The 16,081-nt window shown below is 43.9% G+C and overlaps 1 protein-coding gene across 1 annotated transcript in view; it reads right to left on the bottom strand.

Annotated features, from left to right (window-relative positions):
* Positions 1 to 791: 791 nt before the first annotated feature.
* The window catches only part of LOC102944031 (sodium- and chloride-dependent betaine transporter), a 63,147-nt gene continuing 47,857 nt past the window's right edge, over positions 792 to 16,081 (bottom strand). The window contains exons 13-15 of the mRNA XM_043540564.1: positions 14,312 to 14,412; positions 12,767 to 12,937; positions 792 to 4,168 (exon numbers count right to left, since the gene is read on the bottom strand). Of these exons, the coding sequence (XP_043396499.1) occupies positions 4,007 to 4,168; positions 12,767 to 12,937; positions 14,312 to 14,412 (434 nt within the window). The 3' untranslated portion in view covers positions 792 to 4,006. The remainder of the gene's footprint in view (positions 4,169 to 12,766; positions 12,938 to 14,311; positions 14,413 to 16,081) is intronic.

Below are 16,081 nucleotides of genomic sequence, written 5' to 3'. Positions count from 1 at the left end.
GATCCTTGCCTTCTGCTGCAGAATATCCTGTTAGCTGGGTCCCTAGACTTACAGGCTCCATCTTTACAGTAGGAAGAAAGGTGTTAACTCAAGTCAGCTAACAGGTGATAACTAACACATGGTAATAGCCTGGTGAATGCAAGCCAGTTTGCAGTTTTCACACGAGTCAGAAGGTCTAGGTAAAGACTATAGGGGAGGTTAGTTTTTAACTTAACCTGCTAGCTCATGGGAAAACCACAGACTTCTTTGTCCACACTAGGATTTTACCTTGAGTTAGTTCACTCGAGTTAAGAACACACCTTTTTCTCATGGTGAAGACAAGACCCCAGATGTAACCTCATAACAGATCTCCCATGAACAGATGAGTGTGTGAGGATGCGGGCTGAGGGAAGTTTTTCCAATCCTATAAAAGCCCATCCCCTTTTCTGATTCAGTACCCATCTCTACTAATGCAGGGGAAATGGGGCGTTAACTCCTTCCAGCACTGCCACAAAGTAGATCTGGTCAACAAACAAACAAAACACTTTTGAAAATTTCACTAACATTTTAGTTTAGAAGTTGGGTGTGTTGTTTGTGTGGTTGGTTTGGTTTTTAGAAGAACTGGTTTGTTTATTTCTTGAAAATGTTGGTGAATTTTTTTAAGCAAAAATTTATGGGGTTTGGCTTTTCAGTTTCTCTCTTTTAACCCCCGTTTCACCTCCTTTCCTTCCTCTTTTCCATTTTGCCACTGGAATGGGAAAAGGAGGGGGAAAGAGAAACAAAGGATGAAAAAGGAAGGAAAGGGGAAAAGGAAAAACTGAACACTTTTTGGTTTTAATAAAAAAATCAAAATTTTATTTAAACACAAAAGAGATCATTTTCATTTCACCCTCTGCCTTCTTAAACCGTAGCTGCCTGAACTTGAAAGTGGCGCACCAAGGTCTGCCTACTGGTGAGTAGAGAAGAACCATTTCCTCACAGGTGATATTTCTGTTAATACAACCCCACACTTATGCCAGCAAGACTCAGCTCAGAATCTGACCCTTGGTCTCTGTGCAAAGACGATCATTTATCAAGTGTTTCCACAGCCCCCTCACCATTGGATCTGAGCACCTCACATACATGAATGAATTTATCCTCCCAACACACCAGGGAGGTTGTAAGTGTTATTATCCCTAGTATTTTACAAAATGAAGCACAGAGACTTTTAAGTGACTTCCCCCCGGACACAGAAGGAGTCTGTGTCACAGCCTGGAAGTGAACTCCAATAGCCTGAGTCTCACCCCAGTGCCTGAGCTACAAAACCAACCTTCTCCTTCTGCCACTTGAATTAGTGGAGAGAGAGTAAAATACACGCTACCCTCTCTAATACTGTACCACAGTCTTTCAAGCAAGGATGCAAGAAAAACTGCTGAAGCCTAAAACTTGGAATTAAAAAACAAAACTGTCCTAGGGATAATCCTGCGAGCACTTGTGCTCCGCTGGGAGGGGGCGGGGGAGAGGTAGTAGTGGAAATAACAATAGAGCCGTTATAAGCAATTGAAACGTTCCCTTCTGAGCATGCTCAGTGGGCATCTGCTCAAATTTTAGCAGTCTGATAAAGCTCTGCTGCCTTTGACATTGCACATTTGCACAGTCTTCCAGGCTGGCCACAGCTGCTGCGCTCAGACTGTTGTTAGGGCAATCTGTATGAGGAACATTTGTCTTATTGAAACTCACACAGCAACCCTGCAAGTAAAAGCCAAACCAGTATAAACACAAGGGAAGGAGAAAATAATGAACACAGGAAACAACTGATCTCATAATTTTCAGGCCATTCCACAACTTTCCTGCCTTCTGCACATTCTAGAGTTTCTTTTTTACAGAAACCTGTTTTCATTGCAAAAAGGACAGCCATCACAATGACCCAGATGCGATGCTGGCCTGCTGTCCACCCGGACTTGCCAAGAATTGTCTCCAACCAAATTTCCACATCTTCCAGCCACTCATCTCCATGAAGTGTGAATGTTGACACTTAACTGGGGCCATTTAAATGTTACTTGCACCAGCAATCAATTTTTCTTTCTTTTTTAAAAGAAAGGAAACTAAACACAAAAAACTCTGCTAATTCAGCAATAAGGCTGCACAGTGACATTCACAAGAAGAGCAAAAGCTAAGGCCCCAACGGCAATATAAATGCAACTGCATTGCACACAAGAGGCATGGATTTTCCACTCACATTCATCAGTGTTAGTGTTTTACGCCCACTCAGCACAGGTGTCGATGACTACACAGGTTATGTCTACGTGGTTGCTGGGAGTGAACCTCCCAGACAGGCCTCACACTAGAGCATTAAAAATAGCAGTGTGGATGTTACTGCACGGGCAGAGACTCAGGCTAGTCAGCCAAGCTTGGGCAGGAATGAAATAGGATCCAAGGTTGGCTGGCTAGCCTGAGCCTCCGCCAGTACAGCAATGTCCACACTGCTATTTTTAGCGCACTAGCTTCAGCCCCACCAGCACGAGGTCTCTCCCCGTGGGCTGTGAGCCTTGCTCCCAGCTGCAGTGTAGACATATTCACAAAGTGCAGTGCAATGGAGAACCAGTCCCACAGTGTGTAGTATTTGCTCTTCTTTTTCCGGTTAAGTGTGTGCTTCAGTTTAATAGGCTATTATGTCACACGGTCTATATACCAATATTCATGCCATGGAGCTGAAGTAATGTGGCTGATGGGCCCTTAGCTTCAGCTTTTCCTGTGATTTTAACTGTGCAGCCTTGATATACAACTATGTAGTTTTTGGCATTTCAGTTTATAGCTGTTCCGTTTGAATTCACAGTCTCCACAGGAGACGGTCATGTGAAACTGTATCAAATGCCTTATTCAAGTTGAAATACCTCCAGTCCCCTGCATTCCCTTCGGGCATTATCTTGTCAAAGAAAGAGATTAAGATACTTTGGTATTACTTTTTTCTGATTAACTCATCTTGGCTATTTGTGTCGCCTTACTATTTATCATGTATTTGCCTGGAGGCGCTCAGGTTTTGAGCCTGATCGTACTTTGTGCAGTCATTTACACCAGGGCAAAGTGGTGTAAAAGGCTGTCATTCTGATGTGGTATCACTTGCCCTGGTGTAAATGATTCCACAAAGTGCAGTGTAGCAGGGAATCAGGCCTCTATTCATTCTTCTAGCCAGCTGCAGGTAATGCAGTTTAAACCTTCTCGTGTGTAATTCCTGGAGCCCCTTTTGGCCCCTATGTGCTATGTTTACTCTCAACCAATATTGTGGGACCTCCCCTGCACTCAGGCTCTCCCCAAAAGAATTGCCAGCTCTCTGCTAGCCTCACACTCTTTAGTATGAATTTCACCAGCCCATTTCGATTTGAATTAGCACGAGTTACCCAGATATCCTTCAGCCTGTTCCATCCTGAGTCTGCCTTGTGGTCTCTCCCTTTCCTCATTAACTATGATTATGTTAAGTATCCTGTCACTCACCAAATACTCGCCAAATACCTACTCAGCACTGCAGCCTCTTTAGTATGCGATTGGCTCTCTCTCTCTGGTATGTAGGTGACCTACCCACGCACTTTCCTATGTCAGCCTCCTGCTCTTCATGTACTTATAAACCATTTTACTTGTTCCTTTTGCTCACACCTCCTCATTTTGTGCCTTTGCCTTCCTGACTTTACTTCTGAACCTCTCTACTGCTTGCAATTTCTTTTCCCCATTATTTTATATCTACTGTTCCTTTTTTTAGTGTCAGGGCTCTAAAGCGCCTCTGGTGAAGCCACATTGCTCTTTCCCAGGTGCAAAAGGAGAGAGCTGTCCTAGGGGTGTCAAAAGAACGGCCGTCCCAAGTCTGTGTAGTTAACTACCTGATAAACTTGGGGAGGGTGAAGGATGTCCCAGAGTCACTGACTAGGATGGCTCTGTCTCAGGTGTGCAGGGGAGAAATGAAGAATACATTGTCCCAGGTGTGAAGAGAAGCCACCTCAGGAATGAGAGGGGGAATCACTCCAGAATGCAAAGGCGAAATCCTTTCCCATATTCTTTACAAGTGGGCTTCCTTCTCTGTGGTTATGAGCACTTCCTTGGCTGACGGAGATGAGATCCTGTATTCTGCTTTGGGGCTCTCCCATGGTTCAGACACACTAGCCCGGTGCTTCTTTGGCTGAGGCAAGTCCTCCGCTGGGGAAGTGAGTTGCTTTAGCCTCTGCAGAGAGACAGGCAGACAGAGGGAATCTCTGTTAATTAAACTGGTAAACAAACTGACACCCAATAGCAATCCACAGTAATTGCTGTGGGCAAAGGCATTTTAGAGAGCTAATCCTCTCCACTTTCCATTCCTCTCCTCCATCTTCTCTCTCTCTCACAAACACACACAACTTTTCTGATCTTTAGCCATTTCTCATCTATGATTATTCAACCTCCAGGCTTACAATGTTGCTCTTTGTTTACATTTTGGGACATGTATCACAAGGTGCACTAGAGTTGTATTTATGGGAGGAGGGACGGTCTTCTGTTTAAGGCACAGGAGTGGGAATCAGTACACAAGGGTTCTATTCCTGGTTCTGTCTCACATCTTCAGTGGCCTCAGACAAGCCCCTTATGACTTAATTTTTCTGTGGTGCTGAGTAGTCACACCTTACGCTGACTGCAGTGGGAGTTGTGGCTCCTCTGAACTCATCCAATTCTGAGGGCTGATAATAAAGAAGTGCTGCTCAGTCAAAGATCCAGTTCAAATCAATAGAAAATCAACATCTTCCACTCTTTGTAACCATGTCATCAACTGTAAAACAGAGTTACCAATACTACCCTCCTTACAGGGGTCCTGGGAGGCTTTCATTAGAGGCTGTGCCATGCTTTGCGATAATTGGATGGAAGACACTAGGTAATATCATTCCACTGCACACACCTACCCACAGAGCAGCTCCATAGAAGGTTATGCTTTTAGTTATTGATCTCCCCCAGTCCATGTTTCTAGCATTCGTCTCATACCCTATACCCTCCTGAGACCCTGAACTCCCTGGGACTACCACAAAGTGTTTCTCAGTGGTTTCCACAGACTCATTGAGCATCAAAACATTTCTCTAACAGACACTGATATTCACAGCTACATGTGTCTTTCTACTCAGACTGACTGGCTCAGCACACACCACTCATCTGATCACATACTTACAGACCATATCACAAACAGGGCTGAGCAATTAACTCATTTATGTAACTAATTTTGATGCTCTCTCTGTGAATTGCCTGCCAACAGATTGTTATTTTCTCTAATGTATTCAAAAATATTCATCCAGTAATTTCTGGCATAGTTCTTGGCCTGTAGCTTGTTTGTGATTCCATTTTTTGAGCTGTTTTTAACTGGACACATAATGTAACAATGTGTTCCCTGATTGGCCCAGTGGAACTCTGGGGGTCAGCTTGCTGGTGTGAATAGTCACAATTACCAATTAGAAATTTGCTTTCCATGAATATACTGCAATATTCACTTTAAATAGAGTATGCTGTTCCTTGGAGCTCTGCTGCCAGTACATTCATTTCTTAAAATATTCATAGGCAGTGGATTAAAGAGGGGCACAAACACAGTCAGGTAGACTCCATTTCAAAATTAGAACAAATATTCATAGAGGATTTTTCTTTCTCTCTTTTATTGGGAGGTGTGGGAAAGGAGGTTGACAGAATATGCTCAGTTTTAATCACAGACCCCTTCCTGCATTTCCAAACCATGTCCTTGGAAGCTTCTTTATAAAGATGCAGTTAAAAAGTCCATGGAAGTTATATCTGACATTATATAAAGTGAGAGGTAAACAAAAAATCCCTCATCTGTACTTGACTAAATCAGTCACCTGAGCACATCATTAATTAGCACTAATGCATCATAATAAAATACTTGGCACCTACAGGAACTTTTTGGCTGTAGATCTCAAAATGCTTACTAAAGGGGGGTAAGTATCATTCCCATTTTACATCTGGGGAAGTTAAGGCACAAAGGCCCCATCTACCTTTAATATCAGACAGTTTAACATCTTTCATGTGTAAGCTGGTTGTGTTGTAGACTAGGTAGCTGAAGTCTTGTCTATACACAAGTTTTACCCCTTTAATTATATTGGTCTCGTTAATGCAATAACCACCCCTCAAGTGTGAGGACAGCTATAGTTTCCACAGGGACTGCACCTTGATGTGGTGCATATGTTTGTGTGCTCCAGGTACCCTGAGAGCTATGCTGGCAGGTGCGGAACTCCTGGTAGGATCACCCAAGACAGAAAGGTGAAAGGGTATGAGCCAAACTAAAAGCAGTCCACTGGTCCTCACAAAAAATGCTCTCTGTTACAAAGACAGCCTGAAGACAAGATGAATCTGTCACAGATTTGCAAATACACATATCAACTGTGGAGAACCATGATGTGCTGGATGTAAGACAAAATAGTACTGATCAACCAGCAAATCCGGCTGACATTCTGATGCTGGAGAATCAAATCTGCAAGGGAGTTTTTAATCTGAAATGGGGTATCCTCACAGCTAAAACTAAGTCAAGAATTGGGAGCTGGAATGTTAGATCACTTTGGAGCACAGGTAGACTGACACAAATTATCAGGGAAATGAAAATCTTTGACTTAAGTATACCTGGACTAACTGAGATGAGGTGGACTGGACCTGTCTAATTATCATTGGAAAGCATGATTGAAGAGATGATAAACATTGGGAAGGTTAAGTTTAGCAAGGAAGCTTCTACAGCACTGAAGGAATGGATACCTGCATATTCAAGAATACTGACCGCTCGCTTTATGACAAACCAAGCAAAAGTCACACTTGTTCAGTGTTATGCACCTAACAAATGATTGCGATGAACAAAGCAAAGACTGTTTCTGTGAAAGGTTGCAGAGCATCCTTGGCAAGATCAATAAATATGATATTGTTATCTCTATGGGAGATCTAAATACACAGGTTGGTGATGATAATACTGGATCTGAGCATGTTATAGGCAGACATGGCATATTAGAATAGACTGACAATGGAAATTTTTTTTTAATTCTGTGCATTCAATCTATGCATTTTCACACAAGGAAAGAAAAATTGATGTGGAGATGAAATGATGGCTTCACCAGAAACAGCTTGATCATGGTTCCTTTAGTAGGTGCTAGAGATCATAGTTGGACACCAGGCTGTATATGAGTGCTAGTATCAGAAGTGACCACCATCTTGTTATTGGGACTATCAAAATGAAACCAAAGAAAGTAGCACCACTCAAGGCAGAAGGTATGTATGATACTAGAAAGTTAGTATATCCAACAGTGAAGGCACATTTCAAGATGCAATTTAGCAATAGATTTGAAGAGTTAAAGACACAGATGGATGACACAGAAAAACAATGGCAGTTTTTCAAAGAAGCAAGTGAGGATGCATCCAGGACTACCATGCGGGATGAGACTATCTAAGAAAGAAGAATGGCTCCAACTAAATACATGGAAGCTAGTTGAATAGAGGAAAGAATTAAAGGAGAGAAATTAACAATGAGACAGCAGTAAAAGAACTATTCTGCAACAATATGCGAACAAGAGACAAGGAAGATTAGCCAGAAGAGATCATAGAGAATGGATGGAAAATAATGCAAGAGACACTGAGGAGGCACATAGGAGAGAAAAAATAATGAGGAGTCCTTGTGGCACCTTAGAGACTAACAAATTTATTTGGGCATAAGCTTTCGTGGGTTAGAACCCACTTCATCAGATGCAGAATGGTCTGGAGAAAGGACACCCGTCCAAAAACTGGAGAAGAAGTGTTATCTGCAAAATCCCTGAAAAGGTAGAACAGCTTATTTGCGATAAGTAGAGAAGGGTGACACTCCTAGCTGTACCTGGGAAAGTGTTTTGTATTATCATTTTGAATAGGATGAAAACTGCTATTGATAAAGTACTCAGGGAAGAACAGGTTGGATTTCAATCTGGTAGGTCATGTTTGGAACAGATTTTCACCTTGAGAAGACACATTGCGAAAGGTTTAGAATACCAGAAGATGATACTTTTTAATATCCTTGATTTTATGAAAGTATTTGATAGCATGCACAGAAAACCCCTCTGGAAGATCTTGAGACACTATGAAATTCCAGCAAAGACTGTTAATTTGATAAAAGCTTTGTATGATGAGGCTGCATCAGGACCGAAAGTAGAGAGACAGAATGGTTTAAGAGTGTTACTGCCAGGTTGCATATTAATATTGCATATTAAGGCCAGGTTGCATATTTTCCCCAATTGTCTTCTGTATTGTCATAGACTTTGTGATGATAAGACTAACAGCTACTGACGAGAACACTGGTATTGTTTAGGCAAGAAATAGGCTGCAAGACTTAGATTTTGCAGACAATATAGTCATGCTGGATACCAACTGGGATGGAATGAAAAGACTCTTTATGAACTTAAAAGCAGAAGCAGCCAAAGTGGGACTTCATATCTGTATGCAGAAGACCAAAATCATGGAGATAGGCGAGAATGTTACCAACACAGGCAGATGTCAGAGTAGCAGCTGTGTTAGTCTGTATTCGCAGAAAGAAAAGGAGTACTTGTGGCACCTTAGAGACTAACAAATTTATTTGAGCATAAGCTTTCGTGAGCTACAGCTCACTTTATCAGCTGCATGAAGATGCAGGCAGATGTGTGATTGATGGAGAAGAAGAGTTAATGACTTAATCTATTTTGGATGTACAATATCTGCTAATGGCCATCTCACTACAGATGTGAAGGCAACAATCTGCAAAGCCAGTGGATCATTTTCCCATGTGTCCAACATCTGGAAGAGTAAGACACATCTACACACGAAAATGAGATTGTACAATTCTATTGTGCACCCAGAAACATGGCAGATTGCGGAAGTACACAAGAGGATGCTGAAAGCACTCCACAAACACTGCTTAAAAAGAATCTAAGGAACTCACTAGAAAGATCATGTAACCAATGTGGAAGTATTGCATCGCATGGGTCAGCAGACTGAGGACTCAGTGATTCATGGATGCTAAGGCCAGAAGGGACCATTATGACCATCTAGTCTGACCTCGTGTATAACCCAGGCCATAGAACTTCCTAGAATTTATATTTTAGAAAAACATCCAATCTTGAATTAAAAATCATCAGTGATGGAGAATCCACCAGGACCTTTGTGATCAGACAGAGACCGCTGTGGTGGTTTGGCCATACCATCAAGCTACCCCGTGGCAGAAGCACAAGGTATGTCTTAAATTGGATTCTTTCTGGGGGGGGAAAGAAGACATGTAGGACAATGAATGACTTATTGCAGGATGACTGAAAATGATGTTGCCATCATGGAGACTACACATGATTGAGTCAAATATCTTGCTCTGGACAGAAGGCAGTGGGGAAAATGGCTTGCCTCCTGTGCCACTAGGCTCAGGTGTTAAAGCTAAAAGCCAAGAACAGTTACACGAGTATAAAAGTGCTTATATAGTCTAGCTTATTTCTGTGTGGGAAGGGGATTAAGGTATACCCACAAAAGGCACCTTTATACCAATATAACTGCATTCACATTAAGGGTTGTACCAGTATAACAACCCTAACCGAAATAGCTATACTGCTATACTGCTACAAAATCAGCGCAGACTAGGCCAGGCATTAAGGGCCTTTCCAACTGCATAAAGCTGGTTCAGCAGATAAAAGCACCCCTGTGCAGAGAGGGCCAGTAAAGCCAAGGCACTTGCCTAAGAACACAGATGTAGTCAATACTGGAAGGCAAGTCTCCTGACTCCCAGTGCTGTTTCCAATCCAGGAGGCTGTATTCCTTGACTGTCTTCTCTGCCTTCCTCCCTTCCCCATTTGCTCAAGGCTTTTCCCCCCGTTCTCCTCTGAATAGGGCTTTGCCTTGTAACTCATTAGGCACCTGAGGTGGGCACTAATCAGCACCGCCACACAGCCTGTCACTTCTAATTAAGTTACAGTTCCTAGCCAGTAAATAAGAGCCTCATGGGCACAGATTCACCTTCCCTGAGGTGACAGAGCTGGAAAGGACATTGTGAGCCCAGTTTTTTCCCTGATGCAATAGTACTGCAGGGTTCTCCTCTCCACTCATCTCATGTACCGAGATTTGAATAACTCCCCCCAGCTCCCCGGAGTTACATTCCATCCTCCCCAATTCATTTACATTTCCATCAGCCTGAGCTGTCATTCAAACTGGGACAAACGGGGAGAGATTGTGCTTCCCCTGGTCTACACAAGGAAGTAACCCAGTGTGTATGGACCTTGGAATAGGGGGTAGCCGTCTCCATGGCCCCATTCCCCTGACACATGCACATCTTAGAACCTTGCATAAGGCTCTCCACAGTCTCAGGATCCCTGTGATGGAAGAAGAGGGGATTGGGCAGGGAAAAGGCAGCTTTGTATAGACTGGGAACAAGTCATATGTCCTGCCCATACTGACCCTGGAGAGATTGCAAGCTAGGGCAGGGTTAGGTAATATACCTTGTGAAGAATTATCTGGGGCAGCCCTGGCCAGGGGAGACACTGGTAAGGAGTAAGGGGGAGATCAGAGGTAAAGAGCCAGAGTCTGGTCCAGGACTTGCACTTGGCACAGCTCAGGAGCGTGCTCTATGCCACCTTCACACCCCCTGATCCTGGGGCCAGCTGATCTCCAGTGGAAATTAAGCCCAGAAGCCTGTGTCCTCAGGGGGCCTTTCTGGGAGCCAGGGATTGACGGATTATAGAGCTGCCTCAGTCAAACTCCCTTTTCCATCGACATTCTCTGCACAAGGGAGTGGGAGGGGTAGAGATAGATGCTGCTATGACAGCTCTGTGCCACACTGGGGGAATCCTCCATGAGCCGGTTAAGTCAGCATTATGGTTGCCTTGCACTACCATAGTCATGCATATCAGTTGCACATAGAACTGTGGATCTGGCCCCCTCCAGGAAGGCCGGAGTGCTTGTTGGTCCCCTGGGAGCTGAGCAAATTCATGAGAACCTTCCCAGTGTAGAGACAGCCGCCGCAGGCCATTCTGTAGTAGGCAAACGCCAGGCCACCCAGACCGAATGATCAGAGGAGAACTTAGCCAAGGAGGTCCTCACTGAGATGTCCTCTGAGCCCCACCTTGTGAGTTTTACCATAGGAGGTGGGAGGCGATCCTGACCATTGTTTTGTGTATCGCCCATTGATCATGGACCCATAACTCCTTATACAGGCAAATCTTCCAATGAAGTCACCGTGAGTAAGGGCTTCAAGATTTGGACTCTTATAAACGGGCAGCTACCAAACAGTACCGGGTTTTCAATGGTGCCACGGCGCCGGGCCCAGGCTCCAAAGGGGCAATGGCCTGGCCCACTCTGCTTGAGCTGCAGTCCAAGGCCCCGCCAGCTCTTCTCTGCTCCCCCGCCTCTGTCCCGCACCCACCAGCAGCCAAGCTCCCTCCTCCCCCACCTCTTCTCCACCTCCTCCCCCAGCATGCCATGTTCCTTCTCCTCCGTACCAAATTAAAGTACCTATGTCCCATGGAGCCTGACCACATCACCTTCAGCCTCAACTTCAAATGACCCTGCTGCTTCCCCATTTTCTCCAGCATCCGGTCCAAAATGTTTCTCTTTCTTTTTAAAACTCTCTATGGACTTTTTCCAGCCAAATGCACAATTCTGGTTTCTCTCTGCACCCCTTCCCAATCCCTCCATTCATCTATACTGGCCTCTTCCCTGTCCTTTCATGGTCTCAAATGATATTGGCAAGAGAGCCTTCTCTTACACAGCTCCTTTCATTCTCATCACATTACAACACTCAGCTAGAGAACCAAAGGGCTGACAGGAAAAGGGATGCATTGGAAAGAACTGACAGATATGGTCACATGCCTAGAGAGGAGATGTAGCTGTTAGGAGACATTTCTACTTGGTCACCCCATTGATTCACTATATTCTTTTTGAAGCACTCCCAAACAGTTCGGGCCAGATTCTCCTTTTCCCCACATCTCGTGTCATCATTTTACACTAGTGCACATTGCTCCCATTCTGACTTATGCCCACTTTACACAGATGTAACCAGTGAATACAGTGCAAGGCCTCAGTGAACCAGACCCTCCTCTATGTCTATCCCTTTAAAGAAATGTTATGCACTGAATTGTTTGAATGACATTCACCATCGTGAAAACTGCTGTACTGACAGTGCCACAGATTAAGGACAGGCAGCAGAAGGGCTAACTTCATCCCCGCTGTCCCACTCATGTGTCTCAGATGTGATCCACAGTGACCACCTCTGGGAGCAGGAGGGTACTTTACTCCCCACACCTCTATTCATACATGGCCTCTCTTCTAAGCCTGTCAACAAGAGGTTCAATTAGGGCCAGTTGCCAAGATGGTTTCGTACTAGTAAAGTAGAACCTCAGAATTACAAACATTAGAGTTATGAACTGACCCATCAGCCACACACCTCATTTGGAACTGGAAGTACACAACCAGGCAGCAGCAGAGACAAAAAAACCAAAAACCCAAATACAGTACAGTTCTGTGTTAAACGTAAACTACTAAAAAAATAAAGGGAAAGCAGCATTCTTCTTCTGCATAGTAAACTTTCAAAGTTGTATTAAGTCAATGTTCAGTTGTAATCTTTTGAAAAAACCACCACAATGTTTTGTTCAGAGTTACGAACATTTCAGAATTACGAACAACCTCCATTCCCAAGGGTTCATAACTCTGAGGTTTTATTGTACTGGATGGAGACCATCTATTCATTTCACACAAGCCAATGGGAAGCACTCACAGTCTTTATTCACTGCTGACCTGGGCTGGATTTGAATCTGGGACCTAGAAGTTCTAGACCTTCTTTTACCTTCTTTAGTGATCCTCTGGTCTTCAGCAGGATGAAAATGACGTAGAGTGGAATGCAGATCATGGAAGAGAGAGCCATCAACCAGCCCAGAGCGTAGCCCCAGGGAGGGTACATGTAGGAGTTGTTGTATTTGAGGGGAGCGTACTTGATCAGTGAAAATAGGAAGGTCAACTGAGGAATGAAGAACATAGACGTCAGAACAGCAGGTGGGTACATGGTGAGTCAGAAACAGGTGGTGAGAGATTGTTCCTGACAAGGGATATATAAGCAGTAGAAGATTTGTGACCTCCTTGCCTAGTTATATCCTTGTTCCTAAGTGTTTGGGAGTTGGAAGTATTGTGATGGGTATGTACACTGCTGTTACTTACCAGCCTTAACTGAGTTTTGAAACATTTTTTGGTTTTGGAATTTTCCCTCCCCCTTTGTGCTGTTTTCCATTCACCAGCCCCTCCCCTCCCCTGAACCTTTGGGATGTGAGTCTCAATGCCTTCTACCTCCTATCCCGCACCTTTCCAGCCCCTACCCAAATCCTTGCCTCTCCCTCTCTAACATGGATCCTCTAAACCTCCAGGAAATTCCCTCTCTCTCCAATGTATGTGTAGGAGGAAGGTCCTTATTTGTAAGCATCTCTGTAGTCAGGGTGCAGAAACTCTGGAGCAGCCAGCAGGGGCTGCAGTTTGGGCACCTTCTCTGGTGACTCCTGGCTTAGTCATGCCTCTGACAGGACTGACTTTTGAGCTCTGAGAACAGGCCCTGGGGGCACCCAAGGCTCTCTCTGAAAATACTCTTTGAAAGATGATCTCTCAGCCTGCACCCAGACCTATAGAGCACTCAAACCATTCAGCTTTCAGAAACTCATGCATGACCAAGCAGCAGCTCTGAAAACTCCCTGATGGTTTTCAATTCCCACTGGAGCCCTCAGGTGGCAGCTCCACAGGCTATTTGTGCCTATCCAAGCTGTTGAAGATTTTGGCCATAGTGTCTGATCCTGAGGTCAATGACAAACAAATGCCATGACGTTCACGGGAGCAGGGTTAGGCCTATACCTTCTGTTGAAATCAATGGAAACAGAACTGGGCATGAGACAAAAATAGTTAATATATTTCCTTAGTTATAAACTGTTTTCTTCAAACATAGTCAGTGGGTGCATTTTCAAGGTGATTTGACTTTATGGAAAGCGAGGGGCAGGAACAAGATGTTTTTGAACTAGAGGAAGTCATAGAAATGGAGACAGAAGAGAACATTTCATAACAAGGTAATTCTTTAATGGGCTGAAATTCAAAAATGATTTGATCAATTCCCTTAAGCCTTTGCAGATACATTCTCCTTTGCCTGAAGAATAAATATGCCAATTTTCAGGCTAAATGAAATTTCCAGACCTAAGACAAGGCTTTACAATGGAAATTGATTCCAGCTTCAACTACAGAGAAGCTACTGCTCCTCCACAGCAATTCTATAAAAACAATAGTGCCCCTCTCAAATTCTCTTCTTCACTCAGATTCTAGGATCCCTGTACAAACATGCCTCACCATAGTTTGTACCTACCACGCAAACACCAGGGGTGACAACCTTCCAGCACATCTTAATCAGAGGCGACGGCCGATAACCAATCATGTCCTCGATGTTGTCATAGAAATGGTCTGCACCTTGACCACCAGATGAAGGGACAGAGAAAGAGAGAGGTAAGGGGGGTGAGAATTTTTGTTCTTTAGAAATTACTCATGCCAAGTCCAGGTTAGTTATGCTTTACTAAAATGGAAGCTCTAATTCCATACAGCAGGGATGTATTTGGTCCTTCAGGTGCTCAGAATTTCTGGAATTCAGGCCACTTATTTAGATGCCTAAATATGGAGTTAGGTGCAGGGGCGTTATTTGGTATGGGGCAAGAGGGACAGTTGTCCCTTGCTAGACCTTGGTTTGCACCCTCATCCATGCTCCATTATGTCTTCCACTTTTTGCCCTCCCCTTTATGCTTATTCATAAAATCATAGATATGTGGGGCGGGAAGGGACCTCAAGAGGTAATCGAGTTCAGCCCCCACTCAGAGGCAGTACCAAGCGAACCTAGACCATCCCTGACAGGTGTTTGTCTAACCTGTTCTTAAAAACCTCCAGTGATGGGGATTCCACAACCTCCCTTGGAAGCCTGTTCCAGTGCTTAACTACTATTTATAGTTAAGGAGGACTTGTGGCACCTTAGAGACTAACCAATTTATTTGAGCATAAGCTTCCATGAGCTACAGCTCACTTCATCGGATGCATTCAGCTCACAAAAGCTTATGCTCAAATAAATTGGTTAGTCTCTAAGGTGCCACAAGTACTCCTGTTCTTTTTGTGAATACAGACTAACACGGCTGCTACTCTGAAACCTATTTATAGTTAGAAAGTTTTCCTCATATCTAACCTAAATCTTCCTTATTTTACATTAAGCCAATTACGTCTTGTCTGACCTTCAGTGGACCTGGAGAACAAATTGATCCCGTCTTCTTTAGAACAGCCCTTAATATATTTGAAGACTGTTCTCATCCCTCCCCGTCTTCTTTTCTTAAGACTAAACATGCCTAGTTTTGTTTTGGTTTTTTACCATTTTCTCATAGGTCAGGTCAGGACAATACATGTTGTGATTGTAACGGCTTTACTCTAATTTGCACTTGCTGGCTTCATTTCTGAGAGTGTTGAAATGGAGTCAGTAGAAAAAAATGGGGGAGTTAGTTAAAAAAATGTGACTAATGCCAGTTAATGGGTTTTCCCCCGCCTATGGGTTGGCAGCACCGATTCCCTGGCTTACACTGCAAAGTATTACAGCAGTGGCGCTAACACAAACACACATTCCAAGCTTGCCTATTGCCAGCAATTATGATGCCATACACCCCTAGGTAGCTTCCTCCTGCCTGTCAGCCCGGCATTGTTACAAGGATTTGAGATTTCCGGTGCACAGCTTTATTGCTGTAAACAGACCAGGCTACGTCAAACCCACTGATGGCATTTGCCAAAGGGGAAACACTAATGTAATTTTTTCCCAGCTCTGAAAACCGAGCGCAGAATAAGTTGATACGTTTTTGGAGCTCTGGATTTGAAGGCTGCGGCCACAACAACATGCTGCAGGGAGCATTCTCCAAACAATAGTGTACACACTGGGATTAACTGTTCCAGACGAGAGCTCACATACAGTCCTCTCGCTGCATCAGCGCTGAGACTGAAACCATGAGGACTGTTTTAGATAACCAGAGCAGGCATGAAGTGTGATGGCCTAAGGCAGCATTTTGGGTGGTCCTGCAATGAATGCTCTGTTTTCTGCATTTGTATAAATCTCTCT

The sequence above is a fragment of the Chelonia mydas genome, chromosome 1, assembly GCF_015237465.2.
Source record: "Chelonia mydas isolate rCheMyd1 chromosome 1, rCheMyd1.pri.v2, whole genome shotgun sequence".
NCBI classification, from domain to species: domain Eukaryota; kingdom Metazoa; phylum Chordata; order Testudines; family Cheloniidae; genus Chelonia; species Chelonia mydas.
The sequence above is the reverse complement of the archived record's forward strand: the minus strand, read 5'-3'. Positions and strand labels throughout refer to the sequence as shown.